Source organism: Balaenoptera ricei, chromosome 10, assembly GCF_028023285.1.
Source record: "Balaenoptera ricei isolate mBalRic1 chromosome 10, mBalRic1.hap2, whole genome shotgun sequence".
NCBI classification, from domain to species: domain Eukaryota; kingdom Metazoa; phylum Chordata; class Mammalia; order Artiodactyla; family Balaenopteridae; genus Balaenoptera; species Balaenoptera ricei.
Window position 1 is genome coordinate 97,372,715 of NC_082648.1, and position 27,829 is coordinate 97,400,543.

The window sequence follows — 27,829 nt, forward strand, 5'->3', positions numbered from 1 at the left end:
TTCATTCATTCAACAGGCATTTATTGAGCACCTACTATGTACCAGGCACTCTTCTAGGCTCTGGGGACAGAGAGGTGAACAAAATAGCTCCATGCGGGGAGGGAGGAGACAGGAAAGATGTACAGTTGACCCTTGAACAATGCAGGTTTGAACAGTGTGGGTCCACTTATACACAGATAGTTTTCAATAGTAAATACTACAGTAGTACGTAGTTGGTTGAATCCATGGATAAGGAGGAACGTGGATGAAAGGCAGATAGGGAGGGCTGACTATAAATTATATGTGGATTAACCGCCGTGTTGTTCAGGGGTCAACTATACCTGCAGAGTGAGCCAAAAGAGGATAAGTCCTATGGAGATAAATAAAGCGGGTAAGAAAGGAGGGCTATGGGACAGGTGTCTGCTCTTTTGGAAAGGTCAGATAGGGCAAGCCTCACTGGTGGGTTGACACTTGCACGAAGGCCCGAAGGAAAGGCTGAGATCTGGAAGGAGCAGTGACTTTCCTAGGATCACATGGTAACTACATGCCTGAATCAGGACTATACCCCAGGATATGTACAGGTGTTAGGATTCTGGGGTTCCTGGTCTGATGCTACAAAACAGTGGAAACACACCAGATGTGGTGTCAGCAGAGGAGGATGGGGTTGGGATCCAGCCACTCAGGAGCTATGTGGTCTTCGGCAGGTCACTTAATCTCTCTAAGCCTGTTTGCCATCACTTTGCCCTTCATTTTCTCCTCCATTCCTGAAAACAAACCTGAGAGTATTAAGAGGTTATAGATATTTTACTTTATAAGCGAAAGAGGCCATCATTTTGTTATTTTATGGAGGCAGTCGACGTTAAGCCTCCAAAGAGGGCTACAGTTCTGCTCTAGTTGAGAGAGGAGGATTGCTGGCTGGGACAGAGAAGGCTCCTAGGCGGGGCGGGGTGGGTGGGGAGGGCAGGGGGCAGTGAGATCTGACATCTGAGTGGGCCTTGAATAAAGGAGAGTTCATAATATGATGCTAAGCACCCAAGGATTGTGGAAGATAAATGGACCAGCGTGGAGGCCACATCATCTCTTTCCCAGAGTGAATGGGGCTATTAGGATTGGGTTGGGTTACGAAGGACAGAAAACCCCAAATAAGAGTAGCTCAAATAGAGGTATTTCCTCCTTTCTTATGTAAAAACTCCTGAGCTAGTCAGTCAGGTGTCAGGGACCCCAGCCCTTTCCACTGTGCTCCACCAATCTCAGCATTTGGCCTTCACCTCAGTGCTCAAGATGGCTGCTTAAGTGCCAGACATCATGCCTGTATTACAGCCAACAGGGCAGAAAAAGGGATGAAGAAGGGAATGCCTTGTTCCCAGCAGAAGGGATTCTGGAAGAATGCCATTTTAGGTTGGTGGTTCTAAAGCCCAGAGAGGGCCCACCAGGACCCTGGAGGCCTACAGGCTGGACACTGCTGCTGCCTGGTTTGGCACCTGCCTGGGATGGTGTCCGGGAAAGGGAAAGATGCAGGCAGCTCTGCCCGTTTCACCCAGGAAGTTCCTGCAGCCATCCATGGAACAGCACAGCTGTTTGCAGATGCCAAGATGCCACATGCACTGGCCCCCTAGCTGCCCTCTAAATTCCATCCCCTCCTCCTCCCAGCCTGAGACTTCTCTAGTGCCCTGGAACCCAGAACCCTGGGGGTTTGGGGAATGGGGAGGGTCCTACAGACAGGTCGGGCAGGAGGGGGTAGGAGTTTTCAGGTAAATCCCTCTGATCGGCACTGCCTACCACCACCACCTCAAGCATCGGGCTATGAATCACAGGATGAATTTACACCAAATTGCTATAAAAGCCCCTGGTAAAGACAGACACATGGTAGGGGATCAAGGTGAGTGAATGAATGAATGAGTCAGTCAGTCTATCAATCAACCAATCAATCAATCACGGGGAGCCCAAATGTTATTCAGTTTAACCTCAGCCAACTTGTCACCCAGCTGCCACTTACATACTTCCAGTGACAGGGAGCTCACTACTTCCAGGGGCAAAATGGTTTCAGTTTTAGATTGTCCGTATGATGAGTCAGATTCTCCACCTCTTAGGTTTCCCCGTCAGCGCTAGTCTGCCAGCAGGTAAGACCCAGAATACATCTAGCATCTTTTTCATGGAATCAGACCCAAGTCTTCGTGGATGAGGGGAAGCACAGAACCACACAGCTGGACCTTGGAGACCACAGGTCTCCTGGCCTTCTTCTTCTGTTTCAGATGGTATTCTGACCAGAGAGGGGCTATGACTTGCCCAAGGCCACACAGCCGGCTAAGGGCTGAGCCAAGATCAGACCCCAGCCCCAACTTTCAGCTGTGTTCCTTCTAAACCCCACGGCCCCTCCAGGACCTCCTCCAGCCTTTCCCACGCTGGGTAGCCCCTCCCCACAGCCAGTCCCACCCCATGATGCTGAGGATCCGTTTCCCTTGTGGAGACCCTCAGGCTGGAGAAACCCATCTCTTGTCACTACCAGTAACAAGCACAGGGACGTGGGGTCCAGGTATCAGGAGCTGCAAGCGGGACCAAGCCATACAGAGTGGGCTGTCTGGCTCTCACCGGCTCCCAGACAGAGGCCTTGCTCAGAGCAGCGGGCCGGCGTGTGCGCATGCATGTGTAAACGTGTGTGTGTGCGCGGACGCGCGCGCCTGAGTTTGCGCCTGAGTCTCCCAGAGCCAGAGGAACCCGTCGTAAGCTGTCGGCAAATCCTGCCAATGCGCAAAGGGTAATTGTCACATGCAGTGCCAACAGACAGATCTCTGGCGGATTCATTTGGTTTTGTTTTGTGGTTATTTTTTTTTTACAACTTTAAATACGGAATATAAATAAATTTTACATTTAAAAAATAAAAGGAAAGCCCCCAAAAATATAATCACCGACTTTACAAACTGAAGGAAGCAGATTTGGGAGATGGGGGGAGGGGGGAAAGTGCAGTAGAAGGTGGAAAGGGAGGTGGGAGCTCAGACCCCACCCCTAGGGGGCCCTGGGGATCTTTTCCCTTTTCTCCCCCACTCCCAGCCCAAGAGCTGGTTTCCTGGGAGGAGCCACCAGAGATGGAACTCAAAAAGATCTAAGAAGAGGGGCGTGTGCAGGGGCGGAGCAAGGGCTACCCCCTACCCTTGGAGACTTTCTCTTGGGTTTTTCACACCCGCCTAAAGGGGAGACTGCTTGAGCTGAGGACTTGGGGAAACGGAGGCCACAGGGACAAGTGTTGCTCCCCTGTCCCCCACCAAGGGCTCAGTCCTGTCTGACCGCTCCAAGTCGTGGGCTGGGTCAGAGGCACAGCCAGTCCACACAGAGCCTTTGTGTCAATTAGGACAAGGATCCCTTTCCTCAAGACACTTTACCTCCATCTGCCAAAAAATTGTCATAATAAATATACAAATTGGCCATGTCTACGGTTGTGTGTGACCTGTGCTCCCTGCATGCGGTGCCCTTGTGCAGTGCACACCCTGTACAACCTTACAGGGCAGTCTTGGCTGGGCTGGGATACGACAGGCAGGCCCCCTGCTGCCCTGGGCCCTGGTCTTCTGTCCTACAGAGCAGTGACTGGGGTTATCTGCGGCCTCAATAAGGGGTCCAAGAGCCCCTTGGTGGAGCAGACTGAAGGGTCAGGACAGGAGGAGACACAGGGTGGAGGTAGAGAGATGAAACAGAGGAAAAAGTGAACAGGGGGAGTGGAAGGAGGCAGTGCATGCCCAGGTCACCATCTCCATCCACCTCCGGAGCAAACTTCATCTCTAACCCGTCTGAGAGGGCACTTGGCTGCCTGGTGCTCTGGCCACACTTGCCTGGAGGAGTCCGCATCTTCAAAGAATTCAAACGTATAATATGAAAAGAAGCCACTGTGAGCAGAGGTAACCAAGGGGAGATGACCGGGCCTGGGCATTGCAGGAGGGGGTTTTCTCCAGTCTATGCTCCCCAACACGGTCTCAGCCACAGGAGTACGAGTACCCTGGCCTGCCTGGGGGTGCTCCCATTGGAGCTGGCTGCGGGTCCAGGGACCAGGCAGGCCATGCTGAGAGGTCCTCAGGCCCACGTGCAGGGTTTCAGGCCAGTCCACAGCGCTGGGGAAGGAAGCTCCTTTCCCCCAACAGCGACCCCATCAGTCTCTCTTGCACTTTCATCCCATTTTCTCCAGGTCAGGAGAGGAAGACAGCGATGGAGTCCAGGTCCTTCATTTCCTTCTTGAGCTTCTGGGCAAGATGCTGGAGGCCACTGAGGGGAGACCCACTGGTGGAAGGGTGGACGGACACGTGGAGGGGTGGGGGAAGCACCATTGGCCGTCCGAATCAGGCATCGAGACAGACGGACGAGGGGAACAATATTATCACTCCAAGGACCCCATGGGGGCAATACAGCAAATACCATATTAAATAACCCTGTAGGCCAAGCAGAGGGACACGGGGATCAGAAACAGCCTAGGGCTCCATCCCACTCTTACAGGCAACCAGGGGCAGGGAGCTGGGGTCGACCAGCTGCCCCTGATTTCCAGCAGCGCTCAGGGCTGGAAGATTTGAGGTTTAGACTGCCCATTCTCTTAGGGCATACTGAGACACAGCTGGGCAGGGGTCCCTAAAGCCCCTCACCCAACCTGTGCCGTGGAAAAACTCCATTGATAACTGGAAGAGGAGATCAAGGCTTAGAGCCTGGCTTTGGTACAGGAAAATGCCTCTCCCCCCGCCCCTTCCTTAGCCAAAGCCACAGGCCGGGAGAAGGAACACAGGGTGCTGGGCCTCAGTTTCCCCGCTGGGCCCTCACCTGCCCGCACTCTCCTGCAGATGCCCCTAGGCTCCAAGGGTCTCCTTCAGCGCCTTCTTGTCATGAGTGTGCTTGAACTTCCGGTGCTTCCCCTTGGGGGGCCGGCGGACTCGCACCGTCCGAATGGTCACCCGAGTTTGGGGCGTCCTGGCTACTTGAGAGAAAGAAAGGTCTGGTTAGCAGGTGGATGAACACTGGCAGGGATTTGGGGGTGTCTATCCCCCTTGACTAAGGCCTGCCACAGAACCTCCCCATATCCTCTGGGGTAAGAGAAGGGTTGGGAGGGGAGTCTAGATTTGAACCCAGCCAGACCTCCTGGGTTCAAGTCCCAACTCCACCGCTCACCAGCTGTACCTTAGGGACAATTACTGAACCATTCTGTGCCTCTGCTTCCCCATCTGTGAAATGGGGATAACAAACTGCCCACCTCATAGGACTAGTAGAAGGAATAACTGACAATATGCTGGCAAACACAGAGGGGAGCAGATGAACTACGGCCTCAAGTTCTTTGTCATTACCCCACTGATGTGCCCCTGATTTCCACGCCCCTTGTACCTGGACTGGACTTGGATCTGTTAACCAATTTAAGGAGGCAGACTGGTGCTGGTCAGTTCCAGGCATGAGCCTTAAGAAGGCCTGGCAGCTCCCACCTTTGCACTTTGGGGAACCCCGTGCTGTCACATAAGAAGTCTGGTTTGCCTGCTGGGGTTGCCACACGTGGGAGCCACATGGGGAGGAGAGGCCCTGGACTTCAGGGAGAGGGACAGAGGCCCAGCTCTCCTAGTGCAGCCTCCAGATAACTGACTGCAACTGCAAGAGATGCCACCAGGACCACCCAGCTGAGCGCAGTCAACCCACAGACAGGAGAGAGCATAGAAAATGACTATTGACTTAAGCCACTAAGTTTAGAGAAGTGATCAGTAAATAGCAGCTGCTCTTATTCACTTGTTTCTTTTTTCCTTCCTTTGACCCCCTACTGAGGTTTCCTCCCACCAACCTCAGCCTCTTCCGGTCATGGGATGGGGGAGCCACTAGGCTTCGGGCATAACCACACCCCTCCACCACTGACCTGGGCCTTTCCCTCCGTTGTATCTGTCGTCTGCCTGGCCCTAGCCACTCCGAGAGGCAGTACAGTGGGGCGGGCCAGACCACCTGGGTCCAAACTGGGCTCTCCCAGGTGTTAGCTGTACGCTTTGGGGAAAGTCACATACACTCTCTGTGCCTCAATTCCCACATCTTTAAAACTGAGAACAGCAGCCCTGGCCCCCTAGGTTTAGGAGATAATACATGGAAATCGCCAGAAACCCTTAGCTAGCACGCACCTGTCAAAGTTCTAAGCTTATTTATCCTCACAGCAGGTATAGGTTTGTACAGTTAACAGATGAGGAAACTGAGACAGAAAGTCTGGGGTTTGAATGCAGGGATCTGCCTCTGGAATCCATGCTTTCAACCACTGGGCTGTAAATCACAGTGCCTGTCAGTCTTGGTCAAGATTAGCACTTATGTCTCTCTTCCTCCTGGGCTCCTAGGTAGACACCCTAGCAATGAAAGTTTTCTCTGCCAAGCTCAAGGCCTGCCTCTTCCTGGGAGCCTTCAGAGTTCTCCCCAGCCCACCCAGCTACTTTGGGGCCAACACCTGACTTCCCACCTCACAGACACAGGCTCCCATGAGGCAGTTACCCCACTGCTACAAGTAGGAAATTTAGGGACTCAGTGGGGTCTCAGGTCCCCCTTGAGGGAGGCTGCCTGAGAGGGCCATTGAAGGGCCAGAGACAGGGCCATCAGCAGGACGCTGGGCTGGGAAAAGCCTGAGCAAGCTCAAGGTCATCACTCAGCTCATAAGTGACAGGGCAGAGATTTGAGCCCAGGAGGTCTGACACTGACTATCACACGTGCCACACCACCAGCTGCCACAGGAACTGTCACCCAGGGCCAAAATGCTGAAACTAAAATGGCAAGACCTACATATCAAGTGGTTGAACATGCCTCCTAAGAAACTGGTTCAGAAAATCACATGAAACAAAGGCAGGGAAAAGAACCCCATTCTAAACATAAAAAAGAATATAATGTTTCCTGAACAGCAGTCATTCTCCATATTAACTCTACAAATAATTTACAACATGTCAGTTTGAAGCTGTCAAATTCTCAGCCTTCCTAGGTCATCCATGACTCAGCTCAGCTCTTAGAACAGGAGGAAGAGGCTGAGATGGCCCTGTCTTCAGGAGGCTTGTTAGTAAGAAATGACAGTGAGATTGTCCTGTCCCCTAACCAAAGAAAGTTATTGAAAATCCAAACAGTCACTTGCATGATTTTTTTATGCTCATCTAATCCTATTAACTTAAGGAGTCTCATTTGATCCTTACTTTTCTCCTCGAGGGAGAAAAGGCAGCAAGATACAGTCAAAAGAACCCAAAACTAGATGTTCCAAGACCTGGGTTCCAGGCTCAACTTTGCCGTTTTGCTACCTTCATGAAGTCCCTTAACCTCTCTGTGCTCCAGCAGCCCCATTAGTAACACTGAAGGACTGACTTGTAAGATCATCTCTAGCTCTAAAAATTTTAAATCCTTAAAAAAAAAACAAAAAAACGAGGCAAGTTAAGAGCCAGTGACAGCTGTCAGGGTGAGGGAAGAGCCAAGAACAGAACTTCAGGATACCTGAATTCTAGCTATGCCCCTACCTGGAACTGGCTGTGTGACCTTGGGCAAGACCTCAGCTTATCTGGACCTCAGGCACCTCCTCCATAAAATGTAGAGGAGGCAACTGGACCATTTTTTTAGTCCCTTTCAACTCTTTAACTCAAACTTGCCCCTGAAATTGTGAATGCATGAAATCTAAGGACAGGAACAGAACTCCAGTTCCAACTTATCCGTGCGTTTGAACCCTATCTGTCACATCCCTGCTACATTGTTGCCCAGCCTTTACTTGCATACCTCCAGGAATACAGAACTCACCACCTCAGAAGGCAGACAATTCCATCTTGGACTCCTGACTGCTCACCAGCTTTTGCATATATGTAGTTAAAATTTCTCTCTGGTGATTTTCCCCCCCACTGGTCCTAATTCCCTCATCAAGGCTACCAGGAATTAGTTTGATTTCTCCTCCCCAGGACAAGTCGTCAAATATCTGGTTACGATATATGCTTAGGGTGTTCTCTCATCCAGGCCATGGTTCCTCCCACCATTTCATGCACTCACAGAACAAAGTAGGGGGCTATGGTAGCAAGACTGGGATGGGGGCTGCTCTGGATGGGGCGGCCAGCAGACCTCTCAGAGGAGGTGACTTCTGACCTTAGACCCAAGTGAAGAGCGGGAGCTAGGCTTGTGAAGGGCCAGGAGGAGTGAATTTCAGCCAGAGTGACATGTACAAAGAAACGCCCTGAGGCAGAAACTTACTTGGCCACTCAAACAGGCCAACCTGGCTGGGGCGGCATAAGTGAGCGGGACGGGTTGGTAACAAGGCCAGAGGGCCAACCGGGGGCTACATCCTCACGTAAGGCCTCCCAGGCAGGGGAGGAATCTGGATTTTTTTCAGTGACATGGAAAGCTTCAGGTGAACTTAACCAGGGCATGCCAGATCCAATTCCCCCCGCATGCCCCCGGCAGCTGCCATAGAAGAAGGGGGCTGAGCAATTAGAGGCAGACACTGGATGGGCGGTTACCTCGCTGCTCCTGGGAACTCCCGGGACTTCGGGTCACGGGTCGTGCCACCACCGTCTCACACTTGCACGCCAGGTGGTCCTCCAAGGTCACCGTGGCCTTCTTAAAGGTTGGCTTCTTCCGCACAATCTCAATCTTTCTTACCTGGAGGACAGAACCACCAAAGTGCCTCCGTAAGACCACACAGGCAGGGTCCGGGAGAGCTGCCTGCCGGCTCTGCCACCCAGCATCCCCTGTGGCGATCTTTCCTCGAAAGCCTGGATTGCAGCAGGGTAGACGCTTTGGCCCAAACAATGGCAGGACCTTGCCCTCTGCTCTTCTCGTAGCTTTTCCATCAAAACAAGCCCTCCTGACCTGGTCTCCGGCAGCCCCCCTCAGATCCCCCAGAGAGGGAGAAAGGCATTTCCCGGTTAAGCGTGGGGCCTGCGGTGTCCTCATTCCCTGAGCGCCAGCCAAGGTCAGGGGCTGCAGCAGAGGCGGGGAGATGGTTGTCTGGAAGGAAGTGGGGGGAGGCTTTATCCAGAAGGGAGGCGGGAAGGGGGAGGTCAGCTGTCAGGTGTCCATCCACAGAGCTGGCAGTGTTGGGGACAGGAGATACCATGACAGTGGGTGCCAGGGTAGAAAGTGACATTGGTAATCTTGGGCCCAAGGCCCAGGCCTGGGATGGAAGGCGGGCACGAGGCAAGGCCACGGCTGACCATAGGGGAGGGGAGTGTGGTGAGGCAGGCAGGGCACTTGGCAAGAGTAGGTAGGGAGCACCAGCCGGTCCTGAGCCCTGGAGAGGCGTGCCCACCGCCCAGCAGCAGCTCGGCCCAGCCTGAGCTGGTGTGTGGGTGAGGCTGCCCCCAGGGGTGCAGAAACCTTTCCACGTAAATCAGAAGACAGCTGAGACTTCTCTGGCCCTGCTCTGCCGCATGTGAGACCAGGAGCTCCCCAGGATGGCCCCTACTCTAAAATTTCCCTTGAGTCAGAGCGTACACCCAATCTTTCCAGAAAGGGGACAGGATTCAGCATTCTGACTCTCTGCTAGGGGCTGCCCCAGCTCTTGCAGGGTCTGTTGCTTGGACGGGGTCTCTCTGCCCTCCTTGCTAAAGACACGACTTGTCAAAGGGAGATGGGCGGGTGTTAAAGATGCTGGGGCACCTAACTGAGCCTCTCTCTGTGTGGATTGAAGAAAACTGAGAGCCCTGAAGAGGGGAGATCTCTGAGGGAAGTTGAACAGCTGCCCAGAACGTTCTGAGTGTCCGATATGTCTGTGGACCTGTCTGTTCCAGGGACATTTGGGGATTTGATCCCTGTAAAGGAGGAGGCAGCATCCTTTATGTACGGCCCCACCCCGGGGGCTTGTCTGTGGCTCATGGTCACCGCAGCCTGGATGGCCTCAGCGGACCCATGGGCGGCCTCTGCACACCTGTCGGGAGGGAGCTTCTCGAGATCGGCCCTCTCTGGACGGAGCCCCGGAGCCCGCCAGGAAGGCCTTTGGACGCCCCCCGAAGCCTGGTCAGCGAGTCCCGCGCCCCCCCCCCCCAGGCTGGCCGAGGCCTGGGTACCTGAACGGGCCGCAGCTGCACCTGCGTGGGGCGGCACTGCACATTGCGGTTGTTGCAGCAGCCGGAGCAGCGCTGCACCTCCACGCAGGGCGGCCACACCAGGAAGTTGGCGTTGGTGCGGTCTATGAGGCGCCGCGAGATCTCGAACACCTCGGTGCGTGTCTTGCACTCGGCGATCACGGCTGGCTCAGCGACTGTCGGGGAACCTGGAGGGAGCGGGGACCTCCATCAGGGTGGTGGGCCTGTCCAGAAGCCCCACCAACAGGAAAGCTCAGCGCGGAGCCCCTCTGGGACTGCTCGCCCTCAGAAACGCTGGCCTGTCCCATCTCCTTCAACCCCAGTGTGGAGGGTTACCAGCCACGGGACTTGGGCAGGCTGCTGACAGGCTTGAGGCCTCAGTTTCCCCACGTGCAAAATGGGGATGATCAGGGACTTCCCTGGTGGCGCAGTGGTTAAGAATCCGCCTGTCAATGCAGGGGACATGTTTGAGCCCTGGTCCGGGAGGATCCCACATGCCGCGGAGCAACTAAGCCCGTGCGCCACAACTACTGAAGCCCGAGTGCCTAGAGCCCGTGCTCTGCCTCAAGAGAAGCCACCGCAATGAGAAGTCTGTGCACCGCAACGAAGACCCAATGCAGCCAAATAAATAAATAAAAATGGGGATGATGAGATCTACACCCTAAAACCACTGTGGATCAAGTGAGATCATTCCGAGAGCGCTGGCGCGGGGTCCACGTCAGTTTCCTCCCGCCAGCCCTCAACCATTTTATTCGATGATTTCACACATTTATGAGTTTGCCCGGCATGTGGCCCTTACTTGTGTATTATCTTGTAGCCACTCTCACATTGCTGTTTACACTGTAATCTATTCTTATGTTTTTGCTTCTTTCAAGCCTCAGTCTCCTCACCTATGAAATGGGAAAATAACAGTTCCTATACTGTACTTGCCGATCAAAGGAGGAATGTGAAACTTGGCCTACAGCAGGCTTACAGTCAATGCTGGGGCGACTGTCATCTGTCATTATTCACATATAGAGGAACTGAGGCTCGGAGAGCTAAATGAGCTGCCCAAATTCACAGAGCAAAGAGTGAAACTCAGGCCACCTGACTCTTATGTGGCGGGCCCCCCAGCCACAGTCTACAGAATTTTGGGGACTGCAGGTGGGCAGAGAGGAAGAGGGGCTTGGAGCGGGCACCTGCCTCCCTAAGAAAGCTTCTGCGGGACCCAGTGACCTGTACCTTCTTTTGCTTCACGCCTGCTGTCACAGGCACAGCGCTTCACTGCAGAGGAGACATGCAGCCTGCCAGCGGCACTGGGTTCAAGCAAGAAGAGCCGCTTAGGATCCCAGCCCCACCACTTGCTAGCTGTGTGACCTCAGCTGCTTTTTTACCCTCTCTGGGCCCCAGTTTTCAACTCTATAAAATGGGGTTAATAATCTCCACCTCCAAGGTTGAACTAATGAACCGATGAGGTTTTAACGAACTATATTTAGAAAACAGTGTGTGTTGGGGGAGGGGAGGATGATGGCTTAGCTCCTCGATAGAGGGTACTTAAGGATGGCTGTGCTCCTTCAGTTCCACTCGGTCCTCAGTGTCAGGGCGAAGGAGCAGGCCCTCCGGCCTCGGGCTGGCTGCATCCCCAATTCTTCCCTGGCTCCCACCTTTGAGAGGCCACCGTTCTCACCCTCAGTCTTACCTAGGCTCCTTCTCCCGCGGGATAAGCTATCCAGCTCGCCTCCAGAATGGGACCGGGTCAAATTCAGGTCCAATTCAGCCCCGTCTTCATCTGTAAGAGGAGGTCAGACACACTCTGAAAACCGTTGGCTGGCTCGACCAGGGCTCTGGGGGCTCCGATGCGGGTTCCAGGGCAGGCGGGAGGACTGCTTCCCTCCCCATCCCCCACTGGCACACCACTCCAGAAAACGGTCTCCCCTTCTGGCTCCCTGTAAACCCGAGGGTCCCAGCTCCGAGGAGGGGCCCCTCCGGACAAACCCCAGGGTGGCCATGGGGCTCAGAGGGTGGTGAGGCCCTGACTGCATCGCCAAGGGATCATCAGCCCCACTCCGGGCCCTTCAACCACATATTTGGACAGAACCCATGTCAATGGAGTTAAAAATAACCCATCCCCTTTGCTACTGTAAGAGAACCCTCCTTGGCCTCCAGGGCAGGGTGAGGACCCAGAGCTCTGAAGGCCAGTTTCCAGCGCCCCTCCACCCAGCGTTCCCATAGGAAGTGCTGAATGGAGAAATTCCCAGAATCCCCAGGGGGGACCGGCATGCCCTGGACACAGCCCCTCCGGAGCCCCGGACAATGGCCCAGTTGGGCGGGGAAGAGGGAGGGAAGGAGAGGGATGGGGGTGGAGGCTGAAGGCAGAGACAGGGTGAAGAGCCAGGCCTGGCGGGGCGGTGGGTGGGGTGTTGGGGGAGCCCTTGCCCTGCCCCCTTTTCGGCCCTGGTCTCTCTCCAGCCCCCAGTCTTTCACCGTGTTTGTGCCTCTCCCCCTAACCTTTTGCCCCACTTCTGCCCTATGTTGTCCATTTATTCCTAAAGTCACGAACCACAGCTCCCTTCTCTGTCCTGGGTGGCCCTCATCTCAGCATCACTGGCACCCCTTGGAGGCATTCCTCTCTCTAGAGATGGCGGCCGGAAGCGGCTGCGGGAAGTGAGGGTTGCAGAAGACTTGGAGCTCCACACTGAACTGCGGGCAGCCCCTTCTATCTCTTGACGGCTGAAGCGCCAGCAAGTAAACTACGGGGGTTGAGGACAAGCTCCTGCTCCCTGCACGCAGCGCCTCACGCTCCCGCTGTCTCCCCAGCCCACCGGCCCACGGGCCCCGCCCGTGACAAAGCCCCCCGCTCATCCGTGCAGGCTCCCGGTGGGTCCTGTGTGGAGGAGACTGTGCTATAACTGGTGCCTTTCCGTCTAGCATACTGCTCCTGCGTCAGCACGTCTGTCTGTCCCCCTCACTCCCTTCCTTTCTCTCTGCCGTCTCTGGAATGTCCCTGGTGGGGAGGAGATGGGGAAAAGATGTGCTTTGTGGAAAGGTTAAGTTGATTAGGAAAAAATAGCCACACGGTTGCCTTGAAACAGGCCCGCTATTGAAAATCTCATCTCGGAGCTCCCGACTCCCACCCGGGGTACACAGGGGCTGCCCGAGGGTGAGGGCCAAGGGCCTTGGGAAGAAACAGCAGAGAGGCTAAATTTGGAAGTTGCCCCATTGTGTTGACCAGGGCTGGCCAGTCGGGCATGGGGTGGGAGGTGTGGGAGACGTGGGGCGGGGGGCCTGGTGAACAATAGGTGGGCCCAGCTGGGGCCCCCTCCCGCCTGCCTCGCCAGCCCCCAGCACAGGCGGGTTTGAAAGGGCCCGGGAATGCTTTTGAGAGGGAGCCAGGGGCCCAACGGGGAGAGGAAACAAAGGCAGGAAATGCTGTCCCCCGTAGATAGCAGTCTGGGCAAGGATTACAAAGTGACAAAGAGACAAAACCCCAGAGGGAAGGGGAGCTGGGGGTGCAGGGGGGCTGCCGACTAGGGCTCCAGGGAACAGGCCAGAGGTTAGAATAGAATGGAATTTGCTCTGAAGGCAGCGTTTATAAATACATTCCCGACCCAGCCCGCCAGCCCCGCCACGTGTGTGCCACCAAGCACGTGCCCATGCACTGAGCGCACTCTTGGGCAAGGGCAGGGCTGCCCACTAGTGTGCGCCAGGTGTCCCCTGGAGACCTTGGAGACTGGGCCCTCGGCCAGAGGGGCAGGGAGAGGGCCCCTCTGGCACCACCCTCCCCGGCTGAGTCCACACCCAGAGGCGCAGATGCCCTGGGTACCTTCTCCCTGCCCCCTCCTCTCGGCACCCCGCCCTCTGCACCCCGCCAGAGCCACATGTGGGAGCTTCTCCCGCCACGCCCCACATCCCAGGTAGCAACCCGTCCGCCTACTCAGCCCTGCCCGGGACAGGTGTGGCCGAGCCCTGCGGGGCCGCCACAGGCCTCTGGGTCTCTGGATGCCAAGGGAGCGGGGATGCCCTTGCCAGATGCCCTGCCCCCCTTGGCAGCGGGGATGCCCGCCCGGCTCCCCAGGGCTCAGCAGAGGGCCAGAGCACGGGCGAGGGTTCAATTCACCTCCAGAGTCTCCGTGCAGCAGGCGCTGGAGGTCATCGAAGGAACGAATGGAGTGGTCACTCAGCATCTCGTAGAGCTCCTCGGGAATGGGGTCCCCCTGCCAGGCAGACACAGGGGGGCCAAGTGAGCTGGGAGCAAGGGCTTCCCAGACGTGGCCCTCTTCCCCCCAACACACACACTCCCTCCTATGGCAAGTTCCCATAGGGCCCCTTGGCCACGGACAAATGGACAGCCAGGCCAGGGGCAGGCAGGGGTCGGGGGGGGCGGAGATTCCAGGCCTGACAACCAGGAGCACAAAGGCCGAGGACCAGAACCTGCGGGAGCCTCTAAGATGCAGCTCAGATCTGCACCCCTCACCCCCAAACAGAACCTCAGCTTGCTTTAAGTTAGATTTGATTGTATGTATCTGTCTCCCCATCACACTACAGGTTCTGGAGGCTCCAACAATCTGATTTCTCTCTGCTTCCCCTCCACGCCTGACAGCTAAAGGCAGCCAGCATTTGTCATGGGAGATCGAATTATCCCCATTTGACAGAGGTAAAAACAGAGGCTCAAATAGGCGACATCCTTTGTTGGAGTCCTACCGCCAATTATCAGCAGAACCTGCATTCAAATCCAAATCTTTCTGATGGCAGAGCCTGTACCCGCAGCCACCTGGGTACACAAGGTGTTTAATAGATGCTTGAAGAGTTGGATGGTCTCAGGAGGCCACATGTACTAGCGTTATCTATTTAGTCTCTCACTCAAAAGAGGAGGGAAGGGAATCCTCAGATACAGCCGGGAAACCTGAAAGCTCACCAGTGCCCCATGCCCAACCAAACCCTATTTTTAGAGCCCCTCTGGCCTGTTGCCAAAAACACTTGAAACTTAATAAGCACATTAACAGGCCCCATTTGGAGCCGGGCTTCCTCCAGGGAAATCACAGGTCCTACAATAATATGAGAGCAGCCCTCATAGGAATGTCACGGCCCCGTCCCCCATGGTCCAGGGAGACCTGAGGGGCTGATGCCAAAGGTCTTGAAAAAGAGGTGAGGGCCTCTTTCTTGTGCCTCTGGGCAAAGAATATGAGCAAGATCTGCTGCGTGTCCGAACTCACACCCGTGCAGACACATGCACGTGCACACGTAAACACACAGGAGGGCTCCGCCTTGTGGGAGGAGCCCCTGGGGAGGGTTTCAGCAGACCTGACTTACTACTGCCTGACCTTGGGTTACACAAGTCTGTGCCTCAGTTTCCCTGGATGAAGAAGGGAGGTGCCCCTGCTCCAGCTGGTGCACTGAACACTCCAAAGACCGGAGTGCTGAGAGGCTCCCCACAGGCTGCCTCAAGGAAGGAACGCCGCCCTCTCCCCGCCTCGTGGCCAGTCCCCCCGGGGTGCTCCCCGAAAGGTCTGTTAGGAGCCCGGTGACTGATCAGGTTCTAGCCTCCCCCAAAGCTCCGCCTCCTCATCACTTATCAACACCTCCTCCAGGGACCCCACCACACGCGGGCCTGGCCACTGGAGTCAGCCCTGGAGCCAGAAGGCCAGGGTGGAGTGTGGCCATGTCCCCTCTTAAAGCAAATTCCTTGAGAGCTCTGAGCTGAGTTTCTTCATTGGCACGTGGAGCTTATAAGCCTGCCTGGTGCCTAGGGCGGTCGGGAGGTATGAGGGAGAGAAGGGTGGGGGTCTAGCAGTAAGCTTGGCTGGGAGCTGGGGTCCACGACGGCACAGCCGGGAAACCAGGGGATGCGTGTGTGAGATGGGGAGGGATGTCTACTCAGCTGCCCCACACTTTCCTCTCCCACCTCCACGTGGCCTGCCTCCTCCAACCCAGAGAGACCACACCTTTGGTGGTCTCCAAATGTGGACACAGGACCCAACCCACGGAACACGGAAAGCAGCCGGCTGGTCTCCGGTGAAGCCCAAGGCAGGCCACTGCCCCTGAGGGTTTTGTCTGCCCCAGATCTGGTAGTCAAAAGAGCGGGATTTCACCTCCCCCGCTACTAACCTCCCCGTGAACTCAGGTTGGCCACCGCCCCTCTCTGATCCTGGCTCTCAGTTGCAAATTGAAGGGGTTGAAGACATTTGATTCAATTCTAATTCTGCCTGGGGGTCCCGGGAGAAGCAGCAGAGGAAAGCCCAGGGTGGGGTCCCCAGCCAGGTCTCCCAGGCTGCTTGTGGAGTAATGATTAAATTAACCCCCCAGGAGAGGGGCCCAAAGGCCCAGGACCAAATGGCACATAGCACTCATGCCAAGACCTCCTTGCCCCCTGGAGAGCTGTCTGCCGCTGCCGCTGCGGGCCAAGGCAGAGGAGGCAGACTCCCAAACAGGCCTACCTAGCAGATGCCCCAGACACAGCCTATGATGCAAAGGAGATGCCGTCTCATGGAAACAAGCCCACAATCTCCCAGGCTGAGTGGGGAAGAGCCCAGGATAGAGACAGGAGAGGTGGGAGAAGCACACAGTAGGTGCTCGATAAATACTGGTAAAATGCATGAAGGACTCTCCCCTTGTCTCTGGAGTTGTCTCCTGTATGATTCTCCCCCTCCTCCACCAGGAGGACCACCCCCCCCAAGCACACTGCCTCCTAAAGAGTCCACTTTCCTCTAAGCAGAGACGCCATTCCTGCACGTGCTTTCAGTAATTTGGCCACTAGATGCCCAGAACACCCTGAGAGCCCCTGGATTTGACGCTAGTACCACAGCTAACTTCTGTGAGGTGCTAACTACAGGCCAGACACTGAGTTAAATGCTGTACCCACTACCCACCCCAAGAGGCTGGCGCTTTTTGTATTCCCATCTTCCAGATGAGGAAGTTGAGGCTTAGAAAAATTCAGGAAACAGCTACAGGTCTACACGACTCGTAAGTGGCAGAGTGGGCCCCTCTGTCCCAGCGCCATGGAGCTGCCTGGGCATTAACCTCAGTTCCTGCCAGCTCCCCACCCTGCAGGGGTCATGAGCAGCAGTTCTCAGTCAGGGGCGGGTGGGCCCCCGGGGGACACTGGTCATGTCTGGAGGCATTTTTGGTGGTTATAAATAGAGGAATGCTACTGGCATCTAGTAGGTGGAGGCGAGTGAAGCTGCTAAACATCCTTCTATGCACAGGACAGCCTCCACAATAAAGAATTCTCTGGTCCCAAACATCCACAGTGAAGAGATGGAAAAGCTCTGTAGTAGACAAAGCAAGGGCTTCAGCTGCCAGGGAAACCTGGGTTCTTGGAGTCAGGCTTTTAACAACCTAAAACCTCAGCTTCTTTTTTTTTTAAGTCATACTTTTTATTGAAGTGCAACATACACACATTAAAGTACAGAGGTCATAAGTATACAGCTTAATTAATTTTCACAAAGTAAACACATACCTTGAGAAATAAACAGACCATCCCAGCACCTGAGATGCTCTCCTTGCATCTCCTCTTAGTCACAACTCCTTTTAAGGGTAACCACTATCCCATTTTCTATTACTGTTAGGTTTGTCTGATTCTGAACTATGTTCTCTTTGGTAATGGGCTTCTTTGTTCAACATTACATTTGTGAGACTTATCCAGGTTGCTGTATTTAGTAGTGGTTCATTCATTTACATTCTATTAAATAAGTATTCCACAATTTATTTATACGTTTTACTCGATATATTTTTGGGTTGTCTCCATTTTGAGGCTATTGTGAATAGGGCTGTTATTAAAATTCTTATATTTCTCTTTGGGTGCATATTAGTATAATTAAAATTAAGTAATGGGCGATGGTTGCATAACTCTATGAATTCTGAATTGCCAATTTCTGCAAAGAAGCCAGTTGGGATTTTGATAGAAATTGAGTTGAATGTGTAGATCAGTTTGAAGATTAATGCCATCTTAACAGTATTTACTATTCTAACCCATGAACATGGATGTCATTCTTTTTATTTAGATATTTTAAAATTTCTTTCAACAATGCTTTGTACTTTTCAATGTATAAAACTTACACTCCTTTTGTTAATTTTATTCCTAAGTATATTATTCTTATTGATGCTATTATAAATGGAATTGCTTTCTTTTTTTTTTTTTTAACATCTTTATTGGAGTATAATAGCACAGGGAGATCAGCTCAGTGCTTTGTGACCACCTAGAGGGGTGGGATAGGGAGGGTGGGAGGGAGATGCAAGAGCGAGGGGATATGGTGATATATGTATACATATGGCTGATTCACTTTGTTATACAGCAGAAACTAACACAACCTCCGCTTCTTTATCTTTTAAATGGGGCTAATAATACCTCAGCGGCGTTATTGGGAGGCGGAATCGCACCTAGCAGAGCAGCCAGCAAATGATGGGTAGTTAATGAGCCCTGCTGTGATCCCCATGCATTCCTTCAGTGTGGCGCCTTGAGGGCAGCAGCGAGCAGCACGCATGCGCGGGGCCTGCAGTGCAGGACATTTTTGAGGATGACAGTGGGTAGGTGGAGAGTATGTGGCTTTGCATTATCCCCTGTGCCGGGCCACAGGAAATGACACCTGAGCCCCACACTGGCACTTGCCCGGGGGCCGTGTGGGCTGGTGGGTGGGTCCCTTCCGGGGCTGGGGGTGGCTGAGAGGTGGGCAAATTCAGCCTGTGGTCAGCTCCAGGATGCAATGCCCTGGGAGAGACTCACATGGGCACCTGCTGGGGGTCAGAGGTTACTCGAGGTGTGGGAGGGTGAGCAGCCTGGAGCCAGGCACAGGTTCTAGAAGCCTCCTTAGCGTGGGCAGCTCCCCCTCGGAGATAGGAAAGGAGGCCTGGCACCTGATGAAGCTGCCCCAGATCTCAGGCCTGGGGTTCCTGGCAGGGCGAGGGCGTGGCAAGAAGGCAGCTGGGGCACAGCCAGCTGTGGGAGCCAAGGCAAACAGCCTTCTCCCCACCCCACCCCTAACGTCAGCTGCGGAAGGTAGGAAGGGAACAAGCCAGCTGAGGCCAGGTGAATTACCTGCTCCCAGCCAGGCTGGCAGATTAAAGGGGCTTGGACCCCACCCTCTGCCTGGGCCCCAGCTGTACACACAGATATACACTCCCCAGCCTGCCTGCCGTTCAGCTGAGGGAGACAACACGGGCTTGGCCCAAGCAAGCAGGGGCGTTGTCAGTGGCTGGCAGAGGGAGAAGGCCTTGGAGCGCCCGCCTGCCTGGGAGTCTCAGGCCTGATTTAGAGTCAATGCCAAAGCCAAGCCCTTTGAAGAAGCCTTCTCTGGGCAGACCACAGAAGCCATTCAGAACCAGCCTTTCCCACCTAGCATTTCCCTGCCTTATTGCTCCTGGGACCCTCCCACTCCCCCACCGCTATTACTGTTAACCCAGCCCCCCATTGGGCTCCCGAGTCTCTCTCCAGCAGAAAAACTGTTAGACCAGGAAGAGAGAGGCCAGGGCAGCAGTTACAATCCTGGCAGCGCATGGCAATCACTGACCCCAGCCACCCCTGGTCCCAACTCCCAGCACCGAGTGGGGCCCAGGAATCTGCATTTTCAAAAGGCAGGTAATTCTGCTGCTCTTGGGGAACTCTGAGCTGATCCAAACTTCTCATTTTTTTTTTTTAGGTGGTAGAAACTGAGGCCCAGCTCAAGATACCCAGAACCTTTGCAATCCAATTTTCCTTCTGTTTCTTTCTCTCTATCCAGTCTAATCTTGGCAGTCCAAGTACCAAGACATGGAAAAGAAAGAAGTGCTTGTCTCTCAAGATGGGGGTGGGTGGAGGGAGCGATGCAGGGGGACTCAAATGAAGATGGCTACTGGAGGGCAGCATGGCTATGTTGGGCTGCCCTGCGGGAGGACTGAATGAGGCCGCGTTTATAAAGCACTTAGCAAGCCCTAGACACATGTCTGGTCCTTCCCTCCCCGCCCCCACAAGGATTCCCTGTCCTTTCCACAAATATTTACAGATTATGCACCATGGGCCAGGCACCGTTCTAAGCAGGGGAGACAGTGGTGACCAGGACGAAAGCTCTCTAGTGGAGTTTATACTCTGGTGACGAAAAACACATAATAAACAACTAAATAAATCAGAAAATGAAAATAGTTGTGCTAGAAGGGCATTTCAATGGGGGAGGCAGTGAGGGAAGACTCTGAAAGGGACTTATGAGGCCCATGGCAAGCACCTCTTTACACTCCTGCTGAATCAATCGCTCTCTCTCACGTACACACACACTGTTCCTAGGTCTTGCACCAGAGCCCCCAAATTCTGTTTGATCCTAACCTGCAGCAAGTCAGTCTCCCACTACCTAAGACCATTAGCAAACCAGAAAGAAGCTGGGTGATTGAAGGTCTGCGGGCCCCTTCACTCCTTCTCGGCAGAAGGGTGCAGAGGCCAGAGACATCACATGACAAGGAGAGTCACCCTTCCGGAAGCCAGCTCAGCTGATGGAGATGGGACCTTATGGGCCTCAGCCAATCCTCAGCCAGGCCCCACCTCAGAGCTCCCCATCCCTCCTTCCCAGCTGCTGAGGCGTCCACCTGAGGCTCAGTACAAGCGTGCCAAGGACATGGCCAACCCCAAGGCGACCTCCACCAGCAAGCCTTCCTGGACTGGCTCCCATGTCAATAGGTTTTCCCTTTAGGTCTCCTCCCTCAGAGACTCCTGAGACTTACTCAGGCTCTGCAGGAAACTGCTTCGTAAACTGCGAAGCACTACACAACTGTGGGTTCCTGAAGGCCATGTTCAAGGATGCTGTGATTCAAGTGAGGAGAAAGGCACCAGCTTCCGTGCCGTAGCCTCCCCAGCAAACACACATACCCCCGGAGCTCTGGAAAAGGAGGAGGAGGCGCTGGATGAAGCTGGAAATGGAAAGGGCAGGCCTGGGAAGGCCTTCTCCAGCCGTCACCCAGCCTCTCCAGAGCGGGCTGGGATCCCCAGAGAGGACAGAACAGTCAGGGGTGGGAAACCCCCTCAGCCATTCGGGGTCATCCAGTCTTGGAGGTTCAAAGAACGGCTTATTTGAAGGGAGAAACGCTCCGGACATCACAGCGCCCCCCATTTTCGGCCACATGAGCATGGTTTTAAAAAGCAATCACAGAAGGATAATGCTTGAGGGGCTTCGAGCTGACCCGACCAGGCAAAAACCAGTGGGTGCTGTGGAGCCGGGACCTGACGGGAGGGTCCCTGTTTCCGTTCCCTCATAGGACCCAGGAAGGAAACGGGGTCGCTGCAGAGATAACTAGGTTCCAAGGCCCACGGTGGGCTCACCTGTTGCGCGGGGGTGGGCACCTGGTGCATGGGGGTATAGAGGCCGTGCGTGCCTATGTGCGTGCGTAGGTGTGCGCGCACGTGTGCTCAGGCTGCGTGTTCGGGGGCCGTGCGTACGTGTGTATGCGGTGCGCGCGCGTGTGCCCCGCGTGTGCACGGGAGTGGCGGCGGCGGGCGCGCGACCCGGCCGCGGTAGTGCGTGCCCGTCGCTCTGCGCACCCGCCCGCCCGCCGGAGCGCAGCATCGCCTCCGGCCAAGAGTGTGCATGCGTGGGGTGAGTGAGCGAGTCGGGGGGCCGGGCGGGGTGGGCTGCGGAGAGCAGCGGCGGGGGCGCCGCCGTTCCCAGGACGCCCTGGCACCGGGCCCAGCCCCCAGACCCCGCGGCGAGGCAAAACGGCAGCTGGGGCCGGCCGGCGCCCCCCTTCGCAACAGCTGGACGCGGCCCGGGGGGCTGCGGGAGCGGAGAGGAGGGGGCGTCGGGAGGGGCCTGTAGGCTGCCGGGCTGAGCCCCGCGTCCTCCCTCCCGGGTGCTGGCCGCGGGGGGTGGCCGCGGAAGGGCGGGGCCCCAGGGCGGGCGGCCGGCGGCCCTCGAGGAGCCCCGAGAACAAAAGGAGACGGCGACGGCTCCTCAGTGGTCAAAACAACCTGCGCTGGCGGCGGCCCAAGGCCCGGCCGCGGCCTCGGAGCTCTTCACCTTAACCCCTTCGCCGCCGCCTCCTCCTTCCTGCGCCTCGTTGGAGGCCGAGAGGGGCCGGCCCTCCCCGGGAGCGGGCGAGGTGCGGGCTCCCGGCCGCGGCCGAGCAGAGGCGGGACGGGACCCAGGCACGCCGCGCTCCCCGCTGCCCTCTTCTCCCCGGCACCTCGCGCTTCCTCCCTGCCCCGCCCCCTTTCCCACCTGGATTCCGGGTAGACTTGCCAACTCACTGCTACGTGAGGCTGGGAGGGGTGCGGGGGACTCATACAATCTGATAGCTCCCGCAGACGTTTTTACACCCCAGCTCTGCTAGGCTTTTACAGGCGGCGCGCTCCGCACCCTGCGAGCGGGGGAGAGAGGTGCGTTCTCTCGCAGGGTGCGGGCGCAGGTATGGCGCGACCTCAGGCACACACCGCCCCGGGGGCTGGATTCCCTAAGACCCCCACTCCTCCCCTAATCCCAAGTGCCCAAAACCTCTCTCGGCACCCACTGCGCCCAAGACACAGGCTGCTCCTGCACCTCACTCTGGGGCCGGGCAAGACCTGCACGGGCCCCGAGGGCACCCAGCCCGACCGGGACCTGGAGCCAGGGTGGGAAGGAAACCCCCGCCGAAGACTGGCGTGGCTGCCACCACCGGTGCGCGAGCTCGCACCTCCCGTGCAAGCCGGGTCCTGGACAGGACCTAAGCTGTAGCCGAAGTGGGCTCGGGAGGACGCGCTGCCTGCTGCCTCGGCACCACCCCACCCCTCTCCCTTGGGCTAGGAGGGGGCTTATTCTCGGGTTCCTGAGGGGTGGGAGACAGGACCACACACACCGTCGCCAGACGCCTAAAAGCTCGGAGATCTGAGATCCCCCCTGGGAAAGAAAAGCACCGCTGCCCCCTCCTCTTAGAGCCTGGCACCTCCCGGACCTCGCGTCCCAGCCCTCGGAGGTCACCTAGCGCCCGGCGCCAGACCCAGGGACTGCATGGGTCCAAAGTTCACTGCAGCGAAAGGAGGGGGCGATCAGGGGGGTAGGGGTCGGGGGTAATGAATGAAGCGAAGCAGCCCCAGCCGCCGTCGCAACTCACCTCGGCGCTGACCAGACGCAGGTAGCAGCAGAGAGACAGGAAGAGCGCCCAGCAGCGATTCATGCCGACTCCGGGCCCGGCCCCGCGGGGCCCCGGACTCGTGGACCGAGCGCGCCGCCCCCGCGGCCAGGGTGGGGGGCGGGGGCTGGGGAGGGAGGTGGGCTCTGCTCGGGTCTGCGGCGATCAGGCGCTCAGGCCGCTGCAGCCGCCGCCGCGGCTCACCCGCATGGCCCCCGGGCGCCGCCGCCCCCAGCCCGGGCTCCGTCGTTGGGGGGTCGGGGATGACCTGGGCGCGGGACCAGGGTCCGAGGCCGCTACCTGGGCGGATCCCGAGCCCGAGCGAGCATCCACGGCCGGGGGGCTGCGTCGCGAACCAGCCGAGGCGTCTAGCCGTGTGGGGGCGCCCAGGGGACTCCAACCTCGAAGAGGAAAAAGAACACGGCAGTCGATGGTTCGTCTTCGCTCGCCGGCTAAAGGCGTTTTCCTCTGCCCGCCGGCTTAGGTTTTTTGCAACATTTTCTGGAAAGGCCCCCGAAGTCGGAAAGCGCAGAGCTGGGCACCTCAAAGCCAAAGTCTCCCCCAAAAAACTTTTTCCAAAGTTGGCTTTGCAGCGGCGGATCGAGTACCCGGGCAGGGAGAGGTGCAAACTCCCGCCCGGGCCGGGTGGGGGGGCCGGAGCGTGTGCGCCCTGGCGCGGGGCCCGGGCGGCGGGCACGGCTGCTCCGCGCGCGCGTCGTGCCCGCTGCGCGCTGGACCGGGCCCGGCAGACAGGTGGACGCGGCGCGAGTCTGTCGGTCCGTCTGCCCGCCCGCTCGCCGCTCTGGGCGTCCTCTGCGGGCTGCGAGTTGCGGCTGCTCCGGCTTTCTCTTTGCAACGAGGCTGGAGGGTGGGCTTTTTTCCCCCTTTTTGCGCGTGTGTGTCTGTGTGTGCGCGCAAAATATCCCTATCTCGGGAATGAAAGATGGGCGCTGGCGGCCAGAGGGGAGCCCTCAGGGAGGCAGCGGGGGAGGCTGCGGGCGCACGGGGAGGCAGGCGGGCTGCTCCCAGCGGCAGGAGGAGAAGTTGCCACCCTTTCAGCTGTTCCGGCCTTTATAAAGGAGAAGGGAGAGTGCGAGAGGTGGGTGGAGACAGCCTTTCCTCTTCTGGCCGAGAGTCAGTACCGGGAGGGGGGAAGGGGGCGGGAGCTCCGGGAGGGCCTGAGGCGAGGATGGGGTGCCTAGGGGCTTCCAAAAGCCCAGCAGCCCCTCCGCCCAGGAATCTGGTCTCTGGGAAGGGGGAACTAGGAGCAACCAAACGCTGGGCCCCTCAGCACAGTGTCTGTGGCCTGGTTTCTAGCCCACGTGGTTGGGGGCAGGGGTGTCTCCAAGGCCGCTGGCTTGCAGGAGTGCAAGCCCGCACCTCCAGGACCAGACATTTGCACCATAGCACAGGCATGGTGGTGAAGGGCTCAGGCTCTGCAGATCCTGCCCTGGTGCTGAGTAGCTGGGTCACCTTGGGCAAGTCACTTCCTTTCTGTGCTACTCCATCTCGCCTCAAAGTGGGATAGGGTTATCGTGAGGACTTAATGGCAGAAAGGGCAAAAAGCATCCAGCCCCCAAAAAGCCACAAGGTGATCACAGAAACCCTGCAGCCAGTACCATTCAGCTGAAAGCTGGGTGCACGTCTCCTCCTCCTAGCTGGTTGCCTGGCACACAACAGGCGTTGCTGGCATTGGCTGAAATTGAATTTGTTGAACTGCAGAGTCACACAAACCTCCACAACCCTGCAGCATCCTTGCAGGGCCGCCATCATGATCCTCCAGTCACCCTGATGTTTACTACCTCTCTCAGCCCACAGGTTGGAGACCCAGGGCCCCCCACCCATGCCAGCATTCACACAGTTAACGCCTTCCGCCCCCCAGCTCCGGGAGCTGCTATGTCCCTTCCTTCAGCCGTCATACGCTCACAGTCACAGAGTCACACGCTCGCACGCTGAGCCCAGCAACCACCACGAGACCCACTTGCCGCACCGCCCAGCTCCTGGCTTTAGGACACCTTTATCTGGTCCCGTTGTGCTGTCTGTGTCATCTGCCCTTTGTACCCAAACATCCCTATGGGGTGGCAGCCTGCTTCTCACATGTGCACACACCCTTAGTCACTGAGACAGGCACACTCACCATCGCTTCATGAATTGTCTTCTTGGACCTGAGCAGGGGCGGCAGGGAGGGAGGATGTCCCAGGAGGGCCTCTCTACAAACAGCCACACGCACCCACCCTCTGCCCATTACTGCCTAGGCAGCATGGCACAGTGGCCAAGGGGCAGGCCAGGGGCAGGTCACCTTGGTTCAAATACTGCAATGGCCACTTGCTGGCCAAGTGTCTCTGGGACGTTTAACTTCTCAGTCCCTCGATTTCCTTCCCTATACACTGGAGAGACAACTATAATTGGAGGGAGGGAGGGATTTCCAAGAGGCATGGGAAATTTTTAGGGATGGTGGAAATGTTTGTCATCTTTGCTGGTGATGATGAGTTCACGAGTATTCACACATATCTAGACTGATAAGTGCTTTATTGTAGCTCAATACCGTTGTAGAAAGATTTTTATCTACTTCATAGAGTGGTCTGGAGGCTCAGATAAAGTAATCCATGTGGAAGCACAGAGCAAGATGCCTGGCACATGGAGTACATCATTCCTTCGACAAAGCTTTTGCGTGTTCCCTCAGACACCGGAACAGACACTGTTCCAGGCACTGTTCCAGGCACTGGGGAGACGGCATGATGCTGATACTGCCCTGGAGGAGCCCCCATGCAGAAGGACAGACAGATGCATAAACAGATAAATTAGGAGACAGGGTGACAAGGGAGGTGGGGCGGGGGAGATAGGAAGATAATCCCAAAACACAAGATTTGAAGTCTAGAGACTTAGAGATAAAACCCTGCTCCACTGGACAGCTAGGTGTTCTTGACCTTGATCTTCTGTATCCTTCTTTATAATTGACAATAGCTACCACTATTATTATTGAGGTGTCCTTATGGTTGGTAGTGTTCTTCTTACTCTTCATGTGGTTTCTCAGTGCTCCAATGAGATATGTTTACTCTTATCTTATGAATGGAGATGTCGAAGCACAAAGAGGTGTAGCACCTAGTTCAAGGTCACATAGCCACAGAGTTCAAGGTCACACAGTGGTGGAGTCAGGACTGGAACCCAAGTAGTCCAGCTGTAGAGCCCACACACTTGCTTCAGCCCCCATGCTGTGCTGTGTCCTGGCAGGCGATGACGACGACCGCAATGACACTTCTTACACAGGGCTTCGGTGAGCATCAAACACACGAATACCTGCAAAAGCACTTTGCCAGCTGAGAGTGCTGCGCCGATATGAGCTCTGACTCACATACAGAGTGCTGTAGGAGCACAAAGAGGGAGCACACAGCTCAGCCTCAGGGGGGATGTGATGCGCGACGGCTCCTGGGAGCAGCAGCATCGAGCACCTACGGTTTCGGGCCCTGTGTGAAGCGCTGGGAAATGGGAAGGGGAAGCAGAGCCAGTCCTGGCACTCTGGGACCGCCAGGCTCTTGAGTGAGGTAGACACAAATTGAGATGGCTTTGCGCACTGGTTAGAAGCGGCAGGACTGGGACGGCAGAGGCAGCAGGGACCACAGGGCACCTGGGCCTAAATGCCATGCTGAGCAGAACCCCTTTCCTGTAGCACCTCTCCTTGCAGACAGCATGTCAATGTTGGGGGTGGGGGAAGAACACCCCCCCTTTTCCTCCGGTCAGGCTCTGCTTAGCCGACACCTCCTCCAGGAAGAACCCCCAGACTTGGTGCTTGCTCTGGGTCCCCGGAGCATGTTCCCCACAGTATTGTCATTGTCTATATATGGGTCTAGCGCTAGACTGACACCCATTCCAGCTCCTACCGTACAATAGTTGCTCAATAAATGTCTGCTGAAGGAACGAACGAATGAGTAAACATCTTGCCTGTTTCTTCCTGGCCTGTTGGTTCCACCCGCCTGAAGGGTGGAAAGAGTTGCAGGGGGGAGCTTGTAACATGAGCCTCTAAACTGAGATGAACAGGATATCTGAGGGGCACTGCCCTCACAGACCCCGGGAAGACCCCAACCCATCTATGGCACTGGGGCCGCTGAGGAATCCGGCTTTCCAGGAGGGCTGGAAGCAGGTTTTGCAGGGTGGGGGGCCACACTCCCATAACTCTCACCCCTTCCACTCCCAGTAGGTCTGAGCCACGTGGAAAACCGAGGGGCCACAGCCCTCAGCTAGGTGCTGGAGGGGGCCTGCCCAAGGCTGGGGGCTTTTGGACTGTGTTTAGAGCAATCTAAGCTCTCGTCCATTTAAAGCGTCTCACACCATGGGATTGGGGGCCAGGGGCTGAGGAAAGAACTGGCTTCAATCCCGCGGGCAGACTTGTGCCCTCAAGTCCAGAAGGGTGGGGATGATGTGTCCTGGGGATCGCCACTCTGCTGAGGGAGGCCTGGGAACACCCACACCAGGCAAGTTTGCTTTTCCAAGCTTGACGGAAGAGGAACTGGCCCTCCAAACTGGGAACAGTCCAAGGCCAGGCCACAAATGGCTTGAGACCCCAGCCCAGGCTGTATGATGGCAAAGTGCATCCTCTACGCCCACGCCCTGTAGCTGCCATCAGCTCCCCCAGCCCCCTCACTGGCCGGTCCCCTGACTCCCCATCAGCAAGGCCTTTGCCCTTGCTTCACCCTCACGGTCACCCAGGGAGAGGAGTATTACATCGCATGTGCTCATTTTACAGATGAGGAAACTGAGGCTTAGAGAGGGCAAGGGACAAGGCTTCCCAGTAAAGCTTGCCT

General features: G+C 56.3%; 1 protein-coding gene across 3 annotated transcripts; it reads right to left on the reverse strand.

Moving 5' to 3' along the window:
• PDGFB (platelet derived growth factor subunit B) lies at positions 1–23,693 on the reverse strand. Of its 3 annotated transcripts, none has more exons than XM_059936998.1 (7): positions 23,013–23,693; positions 14,092–14,188; positions 11,674–11,763; positions 9,978–10,183; positions 8,430–8,571; positions 4,771–4,924; positions 1–4,242 (listed from the first exon to the last, which is right to left on the reverse strand). In XM_059936998.1, the coding sequence occupies exons 1-6, from the start codon at positions 23,073–23,075 to the stop codon at positions 4,797–4,799; spliced, it is 726 nt and encodes a 241-aa protein (XP_059792981.1). In that variant the 5' UTR covers positions 23,076–23,693; the 3' UTR covers positions 1–4,242; positions 4,771–4,796. The 3 variants fall into 3 exon arrangements, with proteins under 3 accessions (XP_059792981.1, XP_059792980.1, XP_059792982.1); XM_059936997.1 differs by having other exon boundaries at positions 1–4,391; positions 23,013–23,691; XM_059936999.1 differs by having other exon boundaries at positions 1–4,391; positions 4,771–4,921; positions 23,013–23,687.
• Positions 23,694–27,829: the final 4,136 nt, after the last annotated feature.

What these genes read in the sequence shown, in the direction of transcription:
- PDGFB (XM_059936998.1), bottom strand. Translation starts at nt 23,075, where the DNA reads ATGAATCGCTGCTGGGCGCTCTTCCTGTCTCTCTGCTGCTACCTGCGT. An exon ending in TGCAGCTGCGGCCCGTTCAG is followed by an intron (nt 8,572 to 9,977) that starts GTACCCAGGCCT and finishes TCTGTCCTCCAG; the next exon opens with GTAAGAAAGATTGAGATTGT. An exon ending in GAGTTCCCAGGAGCAGCGAG is followed by an intron (nt 4,925 to 8,429) that starts GTAACCGCCCAT and finishes CTTTCTCTCAAG; the next exon opens with TAGCCAGGACGCCCCAAACT.